Below are 25,811 nucleotides of genomic sequence, written 5' to 3' on the forward strand. Positions count from 1 at the left end.
ACAGACTGTCTTAGATCCCTGCCTGCTCGAAAGCTCTGTGATGACTCTTCTCTGTAGTGATTGTGGTATGTATTTATTTCATGGAATTAATGCATTTTTGAAAATATTCCCCAAATACTTCTTTTGGAGATTCAAAGTTGTGATGCTTATTTACTACATTAGCAATGGCCAACTCCAATTTCAGGACAACCAAGATTGTCACCAGGTGTCACAAAGTGTCTTTAAAATTATCAAAATACAGATGTGCATGTCTTTTAATAGGCTTCTCCTCAAATAGAATGATGAGAGAAAAGAAAATACCAAAAGCATAGTGAAAATGATTCAGAAAACCTGGGCAGCAACCATAAAATTTAAAAGTATTACAATAATTCAATATGACCCAAAGCTTTTTTTTCTTGAATTTGCTCAATAATCGCCTCATTAATTTGCACTGATTCATAAGGGCTTTTATTATTGAAGAAACATAAAATCCTCTTAGTTCATGTTTGAAAGTTATTGCCTATTTTTATCTCATGAAATGTTTTAAAAATTCACTTTAGTCAGGGCATTTCAGAAGAGCCTTTTCTTTCAGTGTTATTTATTACGTGCCCTTAAGATTGGCTTTGACCACACCCCAGTTTGAGGCTTCTGAAAAAAGGAAAAAAAAAGAGTCCTTAGGATCCTGTAAGATAAATAGGCCATTCCCTTTTCACGGTCCCCCTGTCCCAGCAGTTTCCATTTCCCGCTGTTACCCTGCAAGTCATCACAGCCTTCTAGCTAACTGCTCCATTTATGTGGCTACTGCCTTCCACCCTTCCCATTTTAAAACAAACCAACAAACAAAGCAGATAAGAGTTATTCTCATTTCAGCAACCAGACCCTAGCTTAAAGTTTCCTGAGCTTTTCTCTGCAGTATTTCCTTATCAGTTTTCTCTTTTCTTCACAGGCTTTTTGTCTGATTATGTAGAAGCTCCCTAGACAGCATCAATCATTCTCTCTAATTTACTCAATGTTTTTGGAACCTTTTTCCAGAACAACCACCCTGTGTTTTCAGTTTACTTCCCATTCCTATCTTTGCTGTCATCCATCCCACAACCTTATCCCTTTCAGTCTCCCTCACCAGGCTAACCAGTCACCATTCTGGACTTTGGACCTGCTGGTCTAGGCTACCATCCAATGCTAGCCCAACCAACACTTGCCAGGCAACCTGTTCCCAAGTTCCCAGTCTTCTTGGGGAGGTGGTAGCACTACCTGCATTTTCCTGGCCACTTATTACAGTATGTCCTGGGGTAAATTAGTTTCTCTAGGCATTAGTTTTCTTTCTGTTATATGGGGATATGAATAATCTTACAACATTCTAAGTTGTGTAACCATTAAATGATATAATACATTTAAAACCATTAGAGTACCTAACTAATTATAACTGCTCAATAAATTATGTGTTTTGCCTCTGTATAATGAACACTGTACATCCACTGATTTTCATGATTTTCTATTATCTATAATAAGACCAGGTAAGGATATTGCCTCCTCCTACTACTTAAAAAAGAAAGAAAGAAAAAGAAAGAGAGAGAGAGAGAGAGAAAGAAAGAAAAGAAAGAAAGAAAGAAAGAAAGAAAGAAAGAAAGAAAGAAAGAAAGAAAGAAAGAAAGAAAGAAAGAAAGAGAAAGAAAAGAAAGAAAGAAAGAAAGAAAGGAAGGAAGGACAGACGGAAGGAAGGAAGGAAGGAAGGAAGGAAGGAGGAAAGGAAGGAAGGAAGGGAGAGAAACCTAGCTGGTTTAGGAAGGAAATGGGAAGAGTTTTCTCAGAAGCCTCTCATAAAAACACTCATACTAATTTTTTCTTTCAAAAAGTAAAGAAATTAATACACTAACAAGAGCATATGTTGTCATTTTAAATATGTATGTATAATAATTTTTAACTTTATAGATTGACTTCTTTCCCATCAAGTGCAAAGTATTTCTCTGATGTAAATCACAGTTAGTCTTACCTTACTTGACCTAATTATGGTTGTAATTATGTCAACAAATATTTTCTCTTTAACACATATAGGTACATACGTGTATAAAGTTTTGAGTATATATTAATACAAACAAATGCCTTAAAAGTTCTGAATATTATACCTTGACTTAAAACAGATTCTTATAATGAATCAATGGGTTTTACCTTTAAGTTTTGAAAATTGGTAATAAATCAGCGTGGTTATGGAAATTCATCAAAATTGCCGATTTAGTCAGGCTTTGAAATTCATGTTTTATATTGTGTTGTCATCTAGCATTGGAATAATAACTACAAGTTTCATTAACCGAGAAGCAGAAACTAGCAAATGAAATGTAAACCAGTGAACTGTGAAAATGATATATTCACATATACTCTATTGAAAATGATTTTTCATTCACTTCTAATGCAGATGTGATGTGATGGGATCATTGAGGTGGAATTATTTAAAGGGCTGTTTAAGAATTTGAGCACAAGTGATCTTCATACATTGAGTGAAGATTTTAGTGAAAAATATTTTCTTAGGATCACTGAGCATTAGTACTTGAATGAATTAGTACTTGAAGTTAGCCTAGTCTGCCCCAGGAGTCAGCAAACTTTCTTACAGGGCCAGGTACTAAATATCATAGCCTATGGGTCAGATGGTTTAATGCAACAGCAGCTGTGGGCAATACATGAGTGAATGGATGTAGCTGTTTTCCACCAAAATTTAATTACAAAGACAAATGGCCAGCTCTCAGGCCATAGTTTACTGACCCCATATCTCAGGCCCCTCATCATACACATAGTGAAACCAAAGCTAGAAAGCTTAAGTCACTTAATCAAGGAGAAATAACAAACTAGATAGTGCCAGAACCCCACTACTAGGCATTTAGTTTTACCATATCACAAGTCTTCCAATATGCATGCTAATGCTCTAAGAACAAAAGCATGTTTCTCATATAGTATTTAGCCAAAGAATTCTAACTAGTTTGTTTACCACATCTATTAATTTCACTTAAAGTTGTTATTTCCCAGAGAACCATATTGTTTTTATTTTCTATGCAAAAAGAGAAAAAATAGAAAAAAAATAAATCGGTACTGTATATGAAAGTTAATTATTTGAATATTTTATGTCTTCTGTGGAATGCTTATATTAAAATGTTATTATTTCTGTTATTTAAAAATTATATATATATGAGTGTGTGCGTGTGTATAGTTTTTTTGTTTGTTTGTTTTGTTTTGTTTTTTAGATGGAGTGTCGTTATTGTTGCCCAGGCTGAAGTTCAGTGGTGCGATCTCGGCTCACTGCAATTGCCCCTCCGGGATTTAAGTGATTCTCTGTCTCGGCTTCCCGAGTAGCTGGGACTACAGGCACCCGCCACAATGCTTGGCTAATTTTTTGTATTTTTAGTAGAGACGGGGTTTCACCATGTTGGCCAGGCTGGTCTTGACTTCCTAACCGCAGGTGATCCACCTGCCTCGGCCTCCCAAAATGCTGGAATTACAGGCATGAGCCACTGCACCCGGCCAAATGAAATATATTTTTTTTAAAAAAATCTGTACCCTTTAGGATATATACAAGTTAGGCATAATTTATTGAACTTAAAAAATTCGGGGATAGTTAAATAAAATCAAATATTACTTTAACAAGTTTCAGTGTTTTCTGGACTTAATTCCTTTTTATTTATGTTCAGAGAATACCCTTATTCAGCAGGAAGACTACTGAATAAATCTAAACATTTTTAAGGGATTTTGGTTTCTTGTAAAAAGTAGCACTGTTGAAAGTCTAGACAGAAACCAAAACAAATATATTACATTCAAAGGAAAGAAAAGGATATTTTAATTGTAATCTTGAAACTACTTTTCCACTTTAAACAACACCATAGGATGGCAAATGTATTTAAAAAACAAACAAACAAAAAACAGGCCTGTCCTTAAGATGCCCAATTTTCTGGAAAGGATACACTTCCTAGTAAGTCAAATAAGAGGGACGGAGTTGGCGGGTACCCACATCTCATAGTGATTATATGAGTAGATTGGGCATTTAAGTCTTTTGTTGTTATTGTTACTGTTATTCGCATTGAGGAATGTTCCAATTAAACAATAAAATTAATTTTTGTTTTTATTTATGTTTTTTGAGACGGAGTTTTGTTCTTTTGCCCAGGCGTGATCTCAACTTACTGCAATCTCCACCTCCTGGGTTCAAGCGATTCTCGTACCTCAGCCTCCCGAGTACCTGGGATTATAGGCACGTGCCACCATACCCAGCTAATTTTTTATTTTCAATAGAGACGGGGTGTCACCATGTTGGCCAGGCTGGTCTTGATCTCCTGCCTTCAGGTGACCCACCTGCCTTGGCTTCCCAAAGTGCAGGGATTACAGGTGTTAGCCACTGCGCCTGGCCAACAATAAAAATAATTTTAATAAATATACATCATTTATTGTCTATATTTTGAAGATAATATTGTGCCATGGTCAGACTTGCTAGTGTAATAATCCAGCAAGAGATGATATGAGGACCTAAGGAGGAGGAAGAAAAGAGGGAAAATTATAAAGTAAAATCCACTGGGTTTTGTGATTTTGTAAGTAGAGAGAGACTACACCAAAACAAGACTTACAGCTTTGGTGAATGGATGGATGGTCATGTATAGCAGTCAGTTGGAGATGCTAAAGGATGTAGTACTGGTTGGAAAATTGGAGACAGGAAAAAAGTTTAATTGAGATACCTGTGGACTATCATGGAAGATCTAAGTGGACATTTTTGATACAGAAACTTGAAGCTTTAGGGGAAGGTTGATGCTAGCAATATGTGTTTAGGATCATCAGTATATATAGATGGTAACTTAAGCCATGGGAGTAAATAAAGTCATTCAGGGAAACCTTGTCAAGTACAGAGAGAAAAGATTAAAGGCTAGAACACCGTAAGAAAATATTTGTTGGTTGTTTATTGATACTCTATAATAGCAGCAATAGAGTATCTTCAAATAGTGTTACCACATCATAAGATATTTAATATAGTAAAAATCCTGTAGGAGGGAGAATACTCCATTTAAAAATTATATCAAAAAAGAAATTCTTGGCCAGTCTTTGGCTGTGGAATGTGAATGAAGTCCAAAAGCCTTCACCCCATGGACTGATTCGTGGAATAGAGAAGGCCTCAAGTCTTTCCCTTCCCAGTGTAACTGTCTTGTGGTAAAATATTATCCAAGCATTTTATGTCTGTCTGGAGTCAAGTGATAAAGAAAGGAACCTTTCTCCTAGAAATTTTGATTTTGTGATTAACTAGGAGCAAGACTTTTTTTTTCTGATTGTTTACTTTGGGGAGTAAGGTGTGTTGAGAGAGAGGTGTGGGAGTTACTCCATAATATAATATGAAACCACTGACCAACACAAAGCGTTCGTCCATTTTCTGGAAAGACTCTGAAGTAATGAAAGGTACTATTTCTATACTGCATTTTAGTTGACTGAAAATTCAGCTAGATTTGCTGTTATTAATTTCACTTAGTTAGAAAGGAGTAAGTCAGTGTTGCCAGTTCCTTCTCAATTCCTTAGTCAAAGCAAAGGAATGGGAGTTATCATTTCTGAACCTTATCCTAGGTTGAGCAATTTTCTCCACAGAGTTAAAGAGATTGCTCAAATCCCCAGCCAATTTTACCACCTAAAAGAAGAGGATGCACTGGAATTTGAAGGAATAATTAAATGTACATGGAATATAAGTTCTAGTTTACATCTGTGTACAGCTAAAAGAAAAGAACCTTGGCTATTTTTGGAACTTAAAATAATTACTAGTAAAATGCATTTGCTCCTGGACTCTTTTGGTGTATTCTCTGTATTACTTCTGGCTGGAATTATATTGAGTGCCTGTAGGACATCTAGCACCTATGCCTAGTAGGGAAATACATAGAACCAGGTCTGAAGTCCAAGGACAAGTATAAGCTGGAGATAAAATCTTGGGCGAAATCGTCTATGGATGACAGTTAAAAAACTTGACATAAGGCCCAGTGACCTATAAAGTGTCTATGTTTGAGAAAGCACTGGTTTGAGCATATGTATATATAGCTATAGACAAAACCAGCATTTAAGGGGCAAAAAGGGGAAGGTCCCAGAAGGAGACCAAGTCATTCCGGTTAACTATCCTCTATCTGAGAAATAAAGTGAGAAAATGTAGAAGAAAGAGAGTGGTCAGCAGAGTCTAATGCAGCAGAGAGAGCTATTATGATGAGGCCTGAGGAGTTTTCATTGTTTGGTGCTGAATGGCTGGTCTGCTTAGGGAAAATGTCGGGAGCACTATCCCGTGATTTATTCTGTGTCCATGCCAGAGGGTAGAACCAGGCTCAGGGTAGCAGCAGATATTATCTATAAGATAACCATCATAGAGATGTGAGGAGGAATTTTGTTACTGGATAAGAGGTTAGCTGTAAAGCTTCTTAACTCCTCCAGAAATCCAAGATTCTGCTATGCTAGTATCAGGGCAGCTCAACTTTGAATCATTGGCAGTAGGGCTTGAATAGCAGGATTATCCCCTTTACTCTGGGGTCTTTCATTAGTTAGAAATGTCAGCACCTTGAAGTTGGATACACTGAATTTTATGCAAGCCATTTTAGGTGCCCATCGGAAATTGTACCCCTTCTTGAGCACACACTCAGCCAAAGCAGCAACGTGCATATAACCTGCACTTGTCTGGTTAGCACTTTGCTTTTTGACTTTTAAATCAAACTAAACATTAATATAAGAAGTTTTGATAGTAATCCATGAACTGCATCTTTTTTAAAAGGTAGTGTAGCTCTCTTCCTGTAGTGTAACCATAGCAACTGACAAGGAACAGAGAAAGAAAGCTTTCACACATGCTGTGCTAATTAATCCTGTCCTACAGTTTTCTTTCAACTGAAGAATGTAGTTTAATAAATTTTGCATGAGTAAGCATGTTTTGATGCATGAACTATGTAAACACATATCAATATCTTTACCAAAAATATTTGTTAAAAATGTATATATTTATACTTCAAAGTATCTTTCTTTCCTCTTTTGTTCATTCTTTTCTTTCTCTTACTTTGCTTCTTTTTGTCTTTCTTTTATTTTTGTTTTTTGAGTCATTGTTTTAATGATTTTCTCCCTTCCTGAAAAGTTTTGGGATTTTCTTATCTTATTAACCAAACAGACATTTTTAGGGTAAAAACTTTTTGTCGATCAATATAGAGGACACTTTCTACAATAAATTGTTTTAATTGACTAACTATATTCAAATGAGATAAGAGAATTTTTCTCAAGCAATGTAGAATAATGTAGCTTAAAAATGTAATAACATTCTTCACTCTATCTGACACATTTACATGCAAACCATTTTAAGAGACTCAGTCTTAAGCTTTGGAAAGTTAGATATTGAAAGCTATTTTTACTGTTGTTTGGGGATGTTATGTGGCTCATCTGAATAAAATTCGAGTAGTCTTTGGCCTAAACGTGGGAAAAAAGTGTAGATAAAGCACTTTTTTTCTATTTGTACTTTCCAAAAATATTTAACCAATCTAGCAAACTCATATTCAAAGTGAGCATAGTTTATCTGAAATTACACGTGATTATTTTGATTTATACTACTTCTAGGTTATTTTGTGGTCTTATTTTCCCCTTTACAACTGAGGACATCGCAATTTTTTTATAACTAGCCTGGTCTGAGCTGTCAATGAAAATCTTCAAATTTTTTCATTCTCTCATCCTTCTGGCTTAGCTTTCTGACAACAGGGCCTCAGGAAAACCAAGAGAATCAAGCCCGAATGTTTTTAGCATCCCATTTGACTTGACAACAGCATATGGAACAAGTCAGAACCTATTTCAGGACTTGTGCCTGGCTCTTTAGTCTCCATATGGAACCATAGTCATTGGAGGAACCAACCCTTTTAATGGGGTTGCCAAGTTCTGGCCACACTTTATCATCTTGATTGTCCCATCTATTGTTCAATTTTGTGTGAATTAAGGTGGCATAAAACCTTGCAGAGGAAAGAAGGAAGATATTGTTATAGAAATCTGTTATCAAAAATAGTTACTCCATTCATGTGCAGAAAAGTTGGGGACCATGAATGTGTAGGTATGTCTCTGTGTGTGTAATCTGTATATTTTAATATGGAATACTTATAAATATTAACCAATTTATAGTATACCATTGCATTATTATTAAAACTGACTTGTAGAAAAAAATGGGGGCACTGTAACCGTAGCTGAATTAATTAGAAATTCTTTGTCTTACCAGCTGTCTTATTAATTTTAAAATTTACATATAATACTGAAAATGGAATGCTACATTTAATAAATAAGAAAAAGTCATTTCCTTACTACTACATAAAAAATTTTAAATAGAACATTAAAATGAATATGTTATGGTGGGTTCACTGTAAAAATATTTTAAGTGCTACAAACATCGTAACAGTAAATAGCACTTTATTCTTGGACTCGGGAAGGGGAACATCACACACCGGGGCCTATCACGGGGAGGGGGGAGGGGGGGGATTGCATTGGGAGTTATACCTGATGTAAATGACGAGTTGATGGGTGCTGACGTGTTGATGGGTGCAGCACACCAACATGGCACAAGTATACATATGTAACAAACCTGCACGTTATGCACATGTACCCTAGAACTTAAAGTATAATAAAAAATAAAATAAAATACAAACCAACAGAAAAAAAAAATATTCTTGTCACTAATGAATACAGCTAGATGAAAAACTGTCACACAGGTTTTTTTCTTTTAAAAAATGACTTCTGTAGATTTTGTGATTTTTAAAATAATTGCACATTCATTCCACAAATCTTGAGAAAACACTCAGAAAAAGTTACTAAAAAATATGGATAATCCCATATTCCAGAGGTAACCACTGAAGACATTTAAATGTATTTTCTGCCAAACTTTTTTCTTTTTTTTCTTTTTTAGAGGGAAAAAAAACCCCAGACCTGCCAGTCTTTATTCTGTGCATGAGTATTTATAGTTATGAGGTCAAATTGCATATACCTTTTCACTTAACACCTTCCCAGTTTAAAAAAATTCTTAGAGGACATTTTAATTTATCATATATAATCTCATCAATGTATGTACCAGATTTGACTATTCCTTTATAGTTATTTATTTAGATGTTTTTTCAGAAGAGCTTCTGCAATAAGCATTTCCTACTGAGTATTTGACAGAACACTGACACCACAAAAAATTGTAGGACAATTCTTTGAGGAAAGTGTTATACTCTCATCTTGCAGATTCACGATACGCATTAGAACAATTAAGAAAACTGAGAAGTTTCACAATTTAAGTATTCTTTAACTTTCTAAATCTCCTTTTTTCTCAGAGTTATTTGACCAAGGAACCCTTTCTCACAATACTTATAAATCTAAAAAATTCAAGAGACTTCTAAGCTCCTGTGTTATTAATAGTTTATGAATTATTTGTGTACTCTGCTGATATTTTATTAGATTCATGACATCAGTGCATTATTAGGAAATATAAATGTTTTAATGGTTATTAGCATGTGTTAAAAACAGAAACCACAATATGCTTTCCCCAGCTTTTTATTAACTTTGACATTGCACTCCTGATTCTGTATTAAAAGATCAGGTTTGACCTTTAAAACTGTGAACATTCAAATTTTAATTCCCTTGTTTTGCTAATGCCTCTTAAACTTCTTTATGTTTCATGTAACCCACAGGTCTTGCAAGAGCAAAATCCGTCCCTAGCCACACATACTCCAACGAAGTGGTTACCTTGTGGTACAGACCTCCAGATGTCCTTCTAGGCTCAACAGAATATTCCACCTGCCTTGACATGTGGTGAGAAATGGAAGCTTTACTCTAGCTAATCTATCTGTAGTGCTTGGTCTGGGTCAAGCCTAGACAAACATCCTAACAGTTTGAATGAAGATTAATGGTGTAGGAGTGTTTGCCTGCATGTGGCCATGCTGCTGGATGTTTAAAAACATGATTGGGAATGTTCTCTAATTAGAGTCTCCTTTGCAGATGGTGTGTGGTAATGGTTCTTGATGGACAGGGGCAGAGACATTTTTCTAACTGTCAGTATCATGATTTTTCTCTTAAGAGTCTTAATTTGTGACCATATCTTATAATAAGGGAAGTATATATCTCCAGACAGCAACAGGATTGAAGTAGCAGGGAGTATGTTTAAATTTGCAACAAAGCTCTAATGAGTGGTCTGAAAATTTTGGTGTAACTGTTAGGCACCAATTTGACTCACAGTATGTACCTGAAAACTTCTGATACTAGTTATCCAAAATGAAATAAAATGACTACTTAAAAAAATATTATATGTTTAATTTTAGGTCTCACTTTCACACATGCTTTAGCAAAGCTTTAAAAATCTATTTTATGAGGTCCAGTGACTGTCAAGATTTAATTCATAATTAGTATTAATGGTAAACTATGCTGAGTTCCCTATTAAGTGTGAGCCAAATCAAACAATCAAATAAGGGAATAATCTAATTTTTGGCATGAAGGACAGACTGTTGAACATGTCTTTTATTAATAGAAAAATTTCTTTTCTAGACTCACAGTTGTGTCCAAAGTAAAACAATTTACATAGCACATGGCTGTTTTATAATAGGAGTCATCTTCCCTGAATGATTATGCCCCCATATGTAGAATTCCGTATGTTCATGTAAGTTTATGACTTCAGTAAAACTGCAGTATGTGTTGTTTATCTTATTGTTATATACTTACTTCAGTCCTCTATCCCCGGTAATCTTCCCTTTTCATAAATTGGCCTGTGATGAGGCCTGCCTCTTTCCTGATGTTTTTGATCCAAAAATGTTATGGTGAGAAAACAAGTTTCTCATTATCTAGGGCACAGTGCAGATTTTTTTATGTTCCAGCAGCCCTCCCTAGGAATGAGACTTGGGGATTTCTAAAGCCACAGAGGATACCTGCAACATTTTGTGTACATGAGAACACATTTATTTTTATTGAAGTGTAGCTCAAAAGCTTTCAATAAAGCTACAAGAAAATCAGACAATCATACAGCTTAAGATCTGTTGTCATAAATTTTGTAATGCGTTATACTAAATCTAATAGCATTTTAGTGATATTCTAAACCACTGAGAATAAAGATGATCATCTGTCATTAAGGGGCTGAGCTAATCTTTATTTTATCACACTTCCTGGCTTTTTTCGGGGGACAGTTGTTTACACAGTTATATTTTTTTTCCCAACACAGGGATTTGGGTAAAACAGATATTTAGATAATTAGTGTAATGGCAGAAAAAGTTGAAAATAAAGGCCAATGAATGAATGAGGATATTGCTTACTTTCTTATCCCTTTCCTACTTCCTGACTTATAGTTGGCTATGCAAATAGTGATTACTTAAGATTCTTGTGTTATGGGGCTTCTCTATTTTTGGGGTATAGAAATTCTAGGTTGTCTTTCAGTGAGGTCAGTTAGGGACTCTTGCTAGTAAAACATCGGTTGGAAACATCTGTGGCTTGGAGCCAGTTTTGTGTTAGTTGCTTGGCAGTTCAGTTAAGACTCTACCCTCAAGAACATTTTTTTACATACTAGTGGCTAATGTTTCCCAAACCTTTAAAATCACCAAGAACCAAATGGACTGTGACATAATATGTGTGTTTCTGAGGTGTAGCTCAGTATTTGATTTCCAGCGTGTGTCACTTTTTCTTCCACGTGTGTGTGTTCATTCTCTCAAGGAAGACAGTTTGGACACTTTCTACCAGTTTGCTTTGAACAGAGACATAATGGAAGCACAAGAAGAAGACTTATTTAAGTGGAAAGGAGGAAAACTGATAGAAAATAGTAGACCCCAAATGCCCTTTTGTCTATATGCCAAGATTATTCATCGCCAGAACCAAATAGCAAATGTGTTATGTCTGAATAGCTTCCCATGCTTACTGGCTCTTCGCTTACAAGCCTTAAAATCTGTGTTATATCTATGGTACACCTGCCTGTCTGAATCTGATTTCATTTCAAGCCATTTTCTAAAAGCTGTCTTGTTATTATCCTATAAGTCAAATAAAATGTATTTTTCCAGTTAGAGAGAAGTTCACAGGCACTGATTGCTGCATAATCGATGACATCGATGGTGGGTTTTCAGAGAACTAGAAATGGGACTATAATTGAGTCATGGCTCAGCTGTAGCAAAGAGAAGTGCAAATATTAACCCATGGAGAATAGCAGGGAGGCAGGTGGCAGTAGTTTCAGGCCTTTTTACAGTTCATTTATCAGCATGGGGCAGTAAGGTCATAACTAAAAACTAACGATCCCTATACAGTGTTACATTTTCCAGTTTTCTCTTTAAATAGCCACAGGAAATAAAAATATTAATGAAGACACATATGCATTATCATTTGCCAGCAAGTGATGGAAATCAGAGGTGGCCGTGTTACGATTTCCTCCTCCAGGTCTCCAACACTTGCAATAAACAAACAACCCTGTGTGATTTGGGAACTCATCAAGATAGCTAGTTTTTGATGCTTTTATCAATATGGATAGTTTCTGATACTTCTATCTCCCTCTGTAAAGGAAATTTTAAGCAGAGGAATCAAATTGAACATTTCCTCTGTATAACTTCTCTTAATTTTTGGATTTATAACTCTTTGAAAGTCAAGGCATAGGAAATCATTGCTAAGCTTTTCTAAACCAAAAATGCTTACTAAGTTCTGAAAGCTACATTAAGAGAAGTGCAGATGTAACAAGCAGCTTCTCTGTGTAGTTCTTCCCTTGCTAGGAAGCTCTGCTCAGTTGAGGTCATTGTTCCAAATAAGCTGTATATTCCTCTATAGAAGTTCATAAATATGTTTAGAGCTGCATTTATTTTTTGAAAGCAGAAAAGCAGAAGGTCACTTGGGATTATTTTAAGGGCTTAATTTTTAAAATAGGGTGACTAAGTCATTTTCTGCTAATAAATGATTATCTCATCAAGACGACAGTGCTTTGGGGGTGGGTAAAATATATAGTAGCACTACCCTGAGGTATCAACTACAGTACTCCCCAACACCCCAACAGTATATGAAGAATGATAGCATGACAGTCTCTTCCTTTCATCATCTTTTAAGAAGCTAATTAACATATTAACTATGCTTGTCAAAATGCGGGGCAAGTCATTTATAAATAAGCCTGTCAAATGTAATGAGATTGCATATTAAATCATCCATTTCTCTATTACATCTCTGATTTAAGATTAAAATTAATTTATTTAACGTTGTAGCAGCTGGGTGGTTAGAAAAAATTTCCATACCACTCTTGATATATAGAAAAATGTCCACATCAAAATTGATTTTGCATATATTAGAAAAGAAATTGCCTGTTTATTAAGTATTAAAAGGCCATTTAGCTTTGCTTTTTTTATTAAATAAGTCTAATCACCATACATACTGGCAGTATACAAAATTCTGCCATCATCTTTAATGATCTTTCTTGAACCAAGGAAGTGTATATAATAAAATAATGTTTCTTAGGATTTAGGTTTATTTACTAATGTTTTAAGGTAAAGAATCACAAATTAGCTCTAGCATAGCCCCTACTCTGAAAATCAATTTGTTCTATATGAGGTCCTGTGGTTTGATTTGAGACTTGAGTAATAATAATAGTAACAACAATAGGTACTTCTATTGAACACAAACTGTATTCTGAGCCCTGTTATGCATTTTAATTACTTACCTATGTTACCATGATACAGTCTGAGAAAACCAAACCCAGAGAGACTAAATAATATGGGTAAGGTCATGCAGTTAGTAAATAGAGTACACATTCAAACTCAAGGATAACCTACTCAAAGCCCTTTCTTTTTACAAGATACTACATAATCTCTTAAGATGATTTGTTTACAAATTGATCTTTATTTTACCACTAGAGCAACTCCAAAACACAAATACAGCAAAACATAGATTTTATAATTTAGGTTATATTCTGAGTCATGTCCTTTGTATAGCTCAAATATAGTGGGTGTCTTTCACTGTCTCTCAACAGCTTGTGGACTCTTTTTCTCTCCTGCCATCAACTTTTTAAGACATTTTACTATATAGTTTTATGCAAGGAAGAGTTTTTTGTTTTTTGGTTTTTTTAAATAAACCACAACAGGAATCATTGGATTGAATACATTTTCACAAGACTAGTACTTATGCTGGCATGTATTAATATTTTCCCAATTCCTAGCCATTACTCATTTATTACTTTCGCTAAAATGAATGAGTTCATTTTAAACCAAAGGATAGTAAGAATGAGAATTTGAGTTCATGAGTTATACTGAATCATCTGTCTGTCAGCACTGTTTGTACTATTTCTAATTAATCAGGTCATAAGACCAAGGAACATATGAATTAGTTACTGTCAAATGTAACACCTCTTTAAGAGTTCTTGAGAACTGCTCAAATAATGCATGATTCAAGTGACTTATTGGTGTAGCCACCGAAATGCAATACAACATAACAAAAGAACTGGGGACAGTCAGAAGGACATCCAGGAGATTGAAGCTGATCTCATGGTGGTAGCCATGGTTTCTAAGCCTACTCCCACTACGGAAGTCCCTTAAAATTAGGATGACCCTATAGTTTATTATTATACCAGGACACCATTGAGAGTTAATAATTCTGCCGGGATAATAGATGTAAAACAGAGATAACTGTGACATGTGGTCACCTTTCTCATAATGCACTAGAGCAATAATTTGCTAAATACTACTAAACAGAAGAGACTTAACACATTCAAGTATTTAATTCACACTAAAGACTGCTGACTACAAACTCAAATTCCTTGCAACAAACTTAATGTTACATTGCCTAATACAAATTATCTCTGTAAGTACAGTTCTCTCATATTAGGTTATTGTGGCATTTTAGAGTGGCTACCAAAGTGCCAAATTTAGTGATAGCTCTGGGATGCTGAAGGGAAGCACCTCTATTTTTCTGTCAAAAATCCAGTGTGGGGCTGGGCACGATGGCTTACAACTGTAATACCAGCACTTGGGGAGGCCGAGGCAGGTGGATCACCGGAGAGCAGGAGTTCAAGACCAGCCCCACCAACATGGTAAAACTGCGTCTCTACTAAAAATACAAAATTAGCTCGGCATGGTGGCATGTGCCTGTAATCCCAGCTACTTGGGGGACTGAGACAGAAGAATCTCTTGAACCTGGGAGGCAGAGGTTACAGTGAGCCAAGATCGTACCATTGCACTCCAGCCTGAGTGACAGAGTGAGACTCCGTCTCCAAAAAAAAAAAAAAAAAAAAAAAAGTCTAGTGTGGTTATAGTTTTTATATTCCATTGTTGTTTATTGGTGTGTATGTCTGTGAGAGAAAGAGTATATGTGTGTGCGTATGTTTGGTCATTTATTGTCAATAAATTAGATGAATGATAATATGTAAAATGAGGCATTGATCTACCAAATCTCTTTAAGAATAAATAAAAATTTCCCCATTTTAAATCAACATTTGCACAATAATTGGCAATCCACAAACTGGTTTTTGGGTGATTTTTAAATACCCAATCACAGAGACTCAGTTTCATGACATTATTATAACCCTTGGTATACTCAGCTGCCTCACTGGTTTGTGAGAATAACAAGAGATGGTTACATGTAAAATTTTTTAAGAAATATAAAACTCCACAAATGTTTTGAATAGTGTTCTTATCAACTCTTAGAATGTCAATCAGCCAAGCTAAAAATACTGCATTTCTATTGGGGTGTAGCATCCAAGGGTGCTATGGGATATATAAAAGCTGCTCTATTTGGTTTTAGGGAAATTAATACACTGTCTATGTCTTGAGAATCAAAAATAATTTTTGGCCCAGGATATTCTCATCTTAAGAGAGAGAGAGACTGTGTGTGTGTGTGTGTGTGTGTGTGTGTGTGTGTGTGTGTCTGTGTGTGTGTGTGTTTTAATTTAGAAATATGTAGTCAGGAGTGTTGGCTTACACCTGTAATCCCAGCACTTTGGGGGCCAACGTGGGAGGATGGCATGAGGCTAGGCATTTGAGACCAGCCTGGGCAACATGCTGAGATCCCATCTCAGCAAAATATAAAAATTCTGTTAGCATGGTAGAGGGTGCCTATAGTCCCATAGGAGGCTGACGTGGGAAGACGGCTTGAGCCTTGGATTTCAAGGCTGCAGTGAGCTATGATCACACCACTGCACTCCAGCCTGGCCCCAAGAGTGAGACCTACAAAAATGGGAATATTGAGGAAGGTGATGGAAGACAAAGGTTTTTTTTTTTGGTTTATTTTTATTTTTATTTTTATTTTGAGACGGAGTCTTGCTCGGTCACCCAGACTGGAGTGCAATGGCGCGATCTCAGCTCACTGCAACCTTCGCCTCCCAGGTTCGAGAGATTCTCCTGCCTCAACCTCCTAAGTAGCTGGGATTACAGGCGCCCACTACCATGCCCAGCTAATTTTTGTATTTTTAGTAGAGATAGGGTTTCACCATGTTGGTCAGGCTGGTCTCGAACTCCTGACCTTGAGATCCACCTGCCTGGGCCTCCCAAAATGCTGGAATTACAGGCATGAGCCACCGCGCCCGGCCGACAATGGTTTTTAAAGGAAAATGAGAAGAACTACATAATTTTTTATGATAATTATCCTTGACTACAAAGATCAGTAACAAGGGTGGCAGCATCTGACATTGGGCAGGCAGATGTCTTCATAGAAGTATTTTTGTGTGTGTGTAAGGTTGCAGTGGCCTTTGTGCCAGGCTGTGTTTTTTGCAGCCTTTTGTGATAGTTTTCATTCATGAAAACCCTTCCTTCGTGTCCTTCCCCAGCTCTGTTTTTCAGGGGTTTTAACACAAGTGACTCCATTTTGATTGTGACAACTTTCACAAAATGTAACTAGCAGTGTTTTGCTGTGTAAAGGAGAGGCATTGTTATAGTAGAAAGCACATTGAAAACCTAGCTTTAGCTTCCCTCTGCCACTTCTTAGCTGTGTGATTTTAGTTGAACAGATTCCTTAGCTACTCCTAGCTTCAGTTTCCGAACCAGAAAACTGTAACAATAAAACCTGTTGCAAGTATAACCCATAACTAATACATACCACAACAATAACAATAGAAAAACAGTGATCTTCTGCCTCATCCATACCCACCCTTTAATCCTATTTTCCAGAAGCAACTACTTTTAACTCTGTTTGCTTTTAATTATTTTTTATTTATTTTTACTTTAACTCTTTTAGACATAGTACTTTACTTCTGTCTGTCTTAAATTGCTTATATTGCTATTCATTGATTTACTATTTTCGACACTGTCTACTAAGTAGGTATTATGGTAGATGAGGATTTAACTTGCTTCTGTCAACCTTCATTATACTAATTTATAATCTATATCTCATCTTAGAACATTTATAAATATTATTCATGCTTAAAGTCAAGTAGTATTTATGATTATATATTTTCTTGTATAACCTTTTGCTTTTCCTGGACTTAATAACTGTCTGTGATTCTTATTAGTTGTCTTTGCTCTTATGGCTAATTGTGAAGAATTTGTCAATTACCTATGAAAACGTATTTTTCAAATTCTCAAACACAACAGCAGATCTGTCAGTTCCATTTACTTTTTTTACATCTCCTTTCCTCAACCATTTTCTTGAAACTTTCCTCTCTCGGCTTTCTGATTTCTTGCCTTAGCACAATGTAGCACTTCTTATCTCAGACTTCATTTGCTCCCCACTCATCCCCATCCCCACTTTGTCTCTGCATGGTGTTGTAGGTCCTAAGCCGGTTATTCTCTGTTCTCTTCCCAGTCTGTTCCCCACCGTCTTCTGTCCTGCCTTGTGTCTTGCTTGGCTGACCCCTAGGGAATTGCATCCTCTGAGCTGCCATCACTTACTGGTTTCCAGCTGGGTTCAGGCAAAAACAAGTGGGAGGAGAGAGTGACTGTATATGTTTCCCTAATTCTTCCCCATGTTAGACCATGTTTCTGGAAATGACTAACTACAACTTCTTCGGGGAAGCTTCTGTCCCATGGCTCTAGCTCTCAGTACACACTAATCACACTTAGTTCTTAGTTGGAGAGGGAGTCATGGATTCCTGCTGTTGCTAGACTCGGAGTATTTCAGTATGTCTTATTGGTTCTCTGATAGCTCTATTTGTAGTCACTTCTGGGTTGGATCCATTTTCCTTCTGGAGTGTCACTGACTGCAGATTCCCTTTATCTGGATTCCATGTCTTCCTCCTTTAGGCGCATTAGAAGAATGCATACATTAGAGATACAGTTTTCAAATTCTTAGTATTTTGAAAATGCCTTTATTCTGCTTTCACAAATGATTGATATTTGGCTAAGTGTACATCATTAATGATCATGTATAACTTGAATACTAATTTTTTCCTCAGAATTTTCAGTACATTATTTTATTTCCCTAGAGCTTCTGGTATTGCTGCTGAGAAGTGTGATTCCATTCTCGATCATTTGTGTGCCCCCTCATACTTCCTCTCTGGAGGGAATTAGGTTCTTCTCTCTATCCCTGGTATTCCAGAATTTCATGATGATATTGCTTTGGTAGTGTCTTTTTCTATTGGTGCTGGGTAAGTTTCCTTCAAGATAAAGACTAATGTGTTCTAGTTCTTAGAAAACTTCTTGAATTTCTTTTAAAAAAATGATTTCTTCCATCCTCTCTGTCTTCACTTTCTAGAAAATTTGTATTACTTTGATATTGGAGCTCCTTTCTTAATCCTCTATTTTCTAAAGTCTTTTATATAACTTTTTATCTTACAAACCTTCTATTTTTAAAAAAACATTCAGCTTCCATATATAAAATTGTTCTTGCTTCCTTTCCTTCTGATCTCTATTTCTTAAACATGGGGATGGGGACATTTTTTTTTTTTTGCTTTTCATTTACTTTTGTAAATTAAGCACTATATATCTATACACTTAGAAGGGCCCAATTAACTAGTCAGTTCAATGTATATTGTTCAGGCAAAGAGCTAAACTTCTGTTTGGGAGGTCCTCAGATGTCAGTATCTTAAGGCTTATTCTTTGTTCCTCTTCACATGCTGATTACAAGCAGCTGACATCCTCAAAGCAGAGTGGAAAGGGGAGCTGATGGTCACATACATCAGTAAACGCATTTTTCACTTGATTTCCCTTTTTTTTCAGCTCAGTGCCTCGCCCTGCTCTCTACTGCAACTTTTGTCTTCAATTTGAGGCCTCCTGGGTTTAATGTCATGTACCCTGCTGGTGTGTGTTTAGGGTGAGATAAGAGATAGTCAGAGAAGACCTATGAGGCAAAAGTTTGCTCTTCATACAAATTTTCATTTCTCCCCTCTGTCTCCAGCTGTCAGACTCAGCTTCACACTTTTTTCATACTGAACTTTTTCCAAGTTGTTGTAGGTAAATAATCTGACTATAACTTGAAGCTGTAACTGCCTGTGGTCTGCCTAGATTGTCATGTCTTCATCTACATCTTCTCAAAACAGGTTACCTCTCATGGACTTGTGCCTTCTCCTAGAGTTCTTTTATCCTTGTTTGAAATTTATTTCCTAACTGACACTTTGGTCACTTTGGAGAAGACAAATGCAGCCATGTTAGTGGGTGCTGCTTGAGGGCAAGAACCAGGTCTTTCTCACCTTGAATGTCTTCATATTATGTAAGGTTGTCCAGAAGGGGTGAAAAGAGGGAAGGAGGGAGGTGGGAGGGAAGGGAGAGAGGTAGGGGGAGAGGGAGGGAATGAGGGAAGGAGGGAGGGAGGAAGGAAGGAAGAAAGGAAGGAAGGAAGGAAGGAAGGAAGGAAGGAAGGAAGGAAGGAAAGGAAAAGGAAAGGAAAGGAAAGGAAAGGAAAGGAAAGGAAAGGAAAGGAAAGGAAAGGAAGGCAGGCTGCTCATATTATATAAGGAGGGAATTAGGTTCGTATTGTATAAGGATCTTTGTGGGAAGGGAGCTGCCCTAATTCCAGAGGTGTCCAGACAGGGAGATCTGTGCACGTTTTACCACATGCCCTGCTTTTGTTGATTATTTAATATTGGTGACTTTAACTGTGCACATTGACTACTAAGGGTCTTTGCCATGTAGACATTTGTGATTTTCCTAGGGCACACATTTAACTTGCCTATGCTGATGAGTGGGAGCCGATTAAATAGCATAATGCAGGCAGGAAATTCATGACTGCTGGCATCTTAGTGTGGTGGTGGTTTATAATCCCTACCATTTAACTCTTAGTGAAATAACAAATTTATGAAAACCAACCTGAAAAGAAAGCCATTCACTGGTTGATGAGAAAGTGATGCAAGTTAATAAAATATGAGGTCATAATTCTTAAAGAGATAATAATTTTATATGAGTGCATTACAGAAAGTAGTTCTTTGGATCTGTGGGCTGTATGAATCCAAAAAAAAGCTTGCTGTTAAAAACCAGCAAAAGTAGTGAAGCATTTTCAACAAGTGTTTAGGCAATAGAAAATTTCTAATTCAGTGAAGGTGAAAAAGTGGATTAACTTGTATGCACAGGAAAGACATGATTGAATGGAAATGTGATTGGAGAGAAACTAGGGGCCTCTATAAATGTCATTGTGTGACAATAGTTACTAAAGATGCCTACTAGAATGTTACTAGGATGTCTACTTCGTATTGCTTATTGAAGGATGGAAATGGAGAATTCTGTGCTTGTTATTACAATTGTGAGTTAATTCCTCAGTACTGCATTACCTGGAGTGTATTTTAATTAAGAATCCCATTTTCGTTTGCTGGTATTTTGTTGTATGAATTACTATAACTTAAATGTTCTGGTGGGTTTCTTAATTTTAGATGCTGTATTATGTAATTGATAAACTTAGATATTTGTGGGTCTTTTAAAAAATTTATTCTTCAAATGTTGTATCCTTAGATTCCTGTTGGTAGATGTCATTAAAAAAAATAAATAAAATAAATAAAGCAATAGTTGAAAAAGAACTAAACTTGAATTCAACTAAAACAACCTATCAGTGTCCAAGAAACAGCCTGCTAAATTTCATTAAAAATAAAACAAAACGTATTCATAGTATGTGACAGTCGCTTAGTAATTACTAATGACTGAATCCGAGTAGCTTCCTATTTTCCTACACCCATGTGGGTAGCTCATCTTTTACTGTGGCATTTTCTAGTTCTCTGTATTTCTGTGTGAGACAATAGATTCCAAGAGTGGGATGTTTATATAATTGAATTTTCAGTTGAGCTTGGCAAAGCTTTTCTCATTTTTTTCTGATTGATGATTTAAATGGTTCTTCCTTTATTGTTAGCTTTTGCCATATTGGTTTTTGAATACTTAATATATTCATAGCCTAATGGAAACTCCAACAGATGAAAAACTTTATTATAGAAATAAATAAATTTCCATCTATTTGTGACCATTTTATAACACCTGAAATTAGAGGTGCTTGTTTTTGTTTGTTTGTTTTTTCTCACACACTGCGTGTGGTTGGTGGTAACACAGAAAAAAACAAAACAAAACAAAATACAGCTCTAGAATCTCAGGGTAGCTCCCTTCCCACAAAAATCTCCCTTTTACCTTGTTAGTCACTTCATTCATTTATTCATTCAGCAAAACATTACAGAATGTCGAGAGGCTCAAGGTGAGAAAGACCTGGTTCCTGCCTCGAGCCTCGCCCACTAGCACTACTGCATTGTACAACCCCAAAGGCATCATTCAAGTTGTAATCTATGTGCAGTGGCCAGACTGCAAAGCTACATTCCAGGGCAAATATTTGGGAATAGTCCAAGAAGCCCACAGACATCACCAAAAAAATGGGCCCTGATACTCTGTACTGGAAAGGTTTTTGCCTTTAGGTCTTGCATCTATTATCTAACATATTAGGTGGTTGTCAAGTATTTTACTGTAAAATATCAATCATCCAGTCATATATCTTAGTAGTGCCCATTTCAGCATTCTTATCCATAGTCCATCAAAGTCTAGCTATGCCATTTGATGACTGGAACTAAATATATCAACTTAACATAGTGTAAATTGAAGTTCAGAATTCTCCTTATAGTAAGATAATTTACATGGTTTTAGCAGTGATTTCTCTTCACAATATGCCACATGAAGTTTCTTGAAATAGATTGCTTGATGTGTCTTTTGCTTTGATTTTTAAGATAATTACCCATGAATAAATTTTTCCTAATTTCCTACATTATTGCATAAGGATTAATACATTTGCAGAGACAAGCCTTAAAATATGACTTCCTTATTTTGCATCAGCTGTCATATAAACAGAAATTAAAGATGTGCAAGGCTTATTAATTTTCTTTTTTTCTCGTTCTGCCTGATCTATGCTTATTCCTTAGAGAAGGGCCGTCATTGGTAGAGTTTTAAATGAATTATCAAATGGAACTTCTTTCATTGTTCCATAATACAAGAAATAATATTTCTCTCCTATTTCTTGTAATATTTTTCATTTTTTTCTTATAGTAGTCCTCAGTGAGGGCATTTCCTATTTATATTTTTATATTAATTGTGACTGGTTGCTGGATGTAAACAGTCCAAATATTCCCTATTATCTATGTAACCTAGAGTTACTACTTTAAGACTCCATCTCTAGAGTCTTCATTATCCGTGGGAGTCTGGGTTGAATTTTTAAGCTTTTTTTTTTTTTTTTTTTTTTTTTTTTGAGACCAAGTCTCACCCTGTCACCCAGGCTGGAGTGTCGTGGTGCAATCTCGGCTCACTGCAACCTCTGCCTCCCAGGTTCAAGCAATTCTCCTGCCTCAGCCTCCTGAGTAGCTGGGATTACAGATATGCGTCACCATGCCCAGCTAATTTTTGTATTTTTAGTAGAGACAAGACTTCACCATGTTGGCCAGGCTGTTCTTGAACTCCTGACCTCAGGTGATCCACCCGCCTCAGCTTCTCAAAGTGCTGGGATTAAAGGTGTGAGCCACCGCGCCCAGCCAAATTTTTAAGCATTTTTTAAACACAGCCAACATCTTATTTTCAGTGCATTAGGAATGATGGTAGACTTCAGTTTTCTAGGGTAGTTTTACTGTGTTCTCTGCCAAACCCTCTGATTTTGAAGATTTGGTTTTGATTTTAACTTTATCTTTGCTGGCATTTGTGTCACCTGGGAAGGAATCAAAGTTGCCATCTCTGTTTCGTCTTTTTTAACCTGACCAGGCTGACCAAATAAAGACAGGTTGTTCTGACTGCGGAGGCAGCATAGCATAATGAAGAGATTGCTAACCCTGGATTCAGGACATGCAGTTTCTGATTCTGCGACCAACACTAAGACACTTAAACATATAATACAGCTTCCTTACATGTAAAAATCAAAACATTGTCTGAAGCCTTCTCAAAGGTACCTCTATCTCTAAATGTTAGCATTTGAGTAAATTGTACAGTGGAGGGAAAGGTTTCCATGGAGACTGCTGGAGTTCCTTTGGAGTCTCTTAGAAATGAAGTTAGAGTTTAGATATTTTGGTGAAATTACTGAGTTGATTTTTTTTAGTGTTTAATTTCATATGATAATATTAGCTCTAAATCAAATGCCTTTTTCTGTTGCAGTATCTTGTGTGTACTCCTCAGACTAGTTTATGCAATTCATTCATTTATTCCCTCATTTTAAAGATACTTACTGAACACCTATTTTGTACAAAGCAGTTTGTGAGATCTTGGAGCTGAAAAGATGAGAAAGATCTATTCATGCCTTCAAGGTCACAGGGAAAGACAGTGTGATGAGCCATAGCACAGGTATATGGTTAAGACAGTGGCAGCTCAGAGGTGAAGGTGATAAATTTGTCCTTGGTGAATGATTAAGGGGGTCAGGAGAGGCTTCACCCAGTGATAATTACTCTGCCTAACTTCTCAAAGCCATATTTCCAAGCTGACAAAGCTAGGTTTGAAGGACATGTAGATCATGCCATGGACAAAGATGAACAGGTGAAATATCTGGTGTTTTGTGGATAGAGATGGAGGATAGGATTTCAGAAGCATTCGAAAAGGACAGTAAGGAGGAAGAGAGAAAGCGGTTGGAGATCAGATTGTAGAAGTATTTAGGAATACTTAGGATGTGGACAACTTGATGACTGTATACACATAGTGAAGAAAAAAAAAAAAAGGCAAAAGATTTTAGATGATTCCTGGATCTGGTAAATAAACCAGACAGCAAAAATACAACTTTGCCATTTCATTAGAAAAAAATAATAATAAATGTACATAGTACTTAAAGTGTATAAGCAAAAATTATCATTGGAACATAAGGAACATTTATGCTGGTTGGTACTTTAAGATGGTTGGGCTTCTCAGTCTTCCCTGTTAGTTTTATTGCTGATGTAGATCCTAGTAAGAGGATTCTAATCACTTGCCTGGTGCCTCCCTCCAAGTCAGCAGCAGGCCATCCTGGGCCTTGAGTCTACCGAACTATATTAGCTTCCTGTACTTTATTTTTTACTTTTGTTTTTATTCTGATATGCTTAATTTGTAAATAGAACTTCTTAGAGATATAATTTTGTTTCATAGTTGAAAAATAAATGTTATAGTTTCTCGTTATATTAAAAGTTTATTGTTTTGAATCAAATGTTTTCTAAGATGGGCTTTTACCCACAATCTAGGGTTATATTTTCATTCCTTGAGAGTAAAATACTCCATAGAAGTATTTGACTAAGATATATTGTGCCTATCTGTGCCTAATGAAGCACTAACCACAGTAAATGATGAGTGGCAGTTTAATCAATTCGGTTCCTTCAGTAGTCACCAAGGGCATGCAGAATGTAATTTTTTAATCTTTCACTTTTCAAATACTGCAAATGCCAAAATGAAAAGATTAAGTCTGTTATATGTAATAAATTTTCTTTCAGAATATAAAAAAAAGTCACTTTTTAATTTTTATCTTTTTGAAGCTGACCTCCTAGGGAAGAAAGTTCTTTGGTCTATTTTACAAATATATACATTCCTTCAGAGAAGAGTAAGATAAATAAATGGCTACTCTGGTGCATCAAATAGTTCTAGCTTTAATTCCTTAATGGTTTATTTCAGTGAACCATGGCTAAATAAAATTACCTATTAGGTTAATTAATGTGGAAGCATTCTGAGCTTGTATTGCATCCCTGTGTGTTAAATTTAGATTATGTTTTGCATTTAATCTAACTCATTTCAGTGATCTCCTCTTTCTATGTTATTCCTTTGGCTGGAGCTTGAATATATGTTCAGAGAATTGATCTGAGTTATAAAACTCCATTCAAAACAGAATTACCCAAATTCCTTTACATTCTTGCCCCTTGGTATCTGATTTTGAGAACAGCAGCATCAACATGGCTTGGAAGCTTGTTAGAAATGCAGGATCTCAGGCCTCAACTCATACCCAGTAATTAGAATCTGAATTCTAAGAAGATCCCCATGTGGTTAGCATACACATTAAAGGATGAGAAGCACTGCTTCAAGTACTATTTTTGGAAGGATACATAGGATTCGAGGAAATTTCTGATGCCAGCATAATGTCAAAAGGCAGAAAGGCAAGAGAACTAACCTGTAGTGAGTTATGGTTCTGTTCATCTGCTTGCCTCCTGTCAGAATCAGAAACAGCTTGACACTCCCTTTTTTCATATCCTTCTTTCCAAAGGTTTTGACAATTTAGATGGCTCTGAATGGCTCTAAATAATTTTCTAAACTTGAGAAGAGGCCTCTTACCACTTTCAGTTAGGAAATTGTGTATAAGAAGGGGCAGGTCTCCCCCCACCATAATAGTCTAAGTTTGATGAGTCATTGTTCCTGCTGCACATATGGCAGTGCACGGGCAGTGCTGTGTCATGATCCCTCTAGAACTGAAACTGTCACTCTGCTTGAAGCTTTCAGTCCTAAGGAATCCCAAGCCTTTCCTAACACATGGATGAAATAAAAAACTAAAATCTAGGCAATGTTTTCTGACATTTTCATTGCACCGTATTTTAAAATATTAGAGTCTTTCTACAT

The 25,811-nt window shown here is 36.2% G+C and overlaps 1 protein-coding gene across 8 annotated transcripts in view; it reads left to right on the plus strand.

The window, feature by feature from the left end:
- CDK14 (cyclin dependent kinase 14) overlaps window positions 1–25,811 on the plus strand; it is a 798,330-nt gene that overhangs the window by 536,006 nt on the left and 236,513 nt on the right. For all 8 annotated transcript variants that reach the window (XM_050782870.1, XM_050782869.1, XM_050782873.1 and 5 more), the window contains one exon: window positions 9,645–9,765. In XM_050782870.1, coding sequence (XP_050638827.1) covers window positions 9,645–9,765 — 121 coding nt within the window. The remainder of the gene's footprint in view (window positions 1–9,644; window positions 9,766–25,811) is intronic.

This window comes from Macaca thibetana, chromosome 3, assembly GCF_024542745.1.
Source record: "Macaca thibetana thibetana isolate TM-01 chromosome 3, ASM2454274v1, whole genome shotgun sequence".
NCBI classification, from domain to species: Eukaryota; Metazoa; Chordata; class Mammalia; order Primates; family Cercopithecidae; genus Macaca; species Macaca thibetana.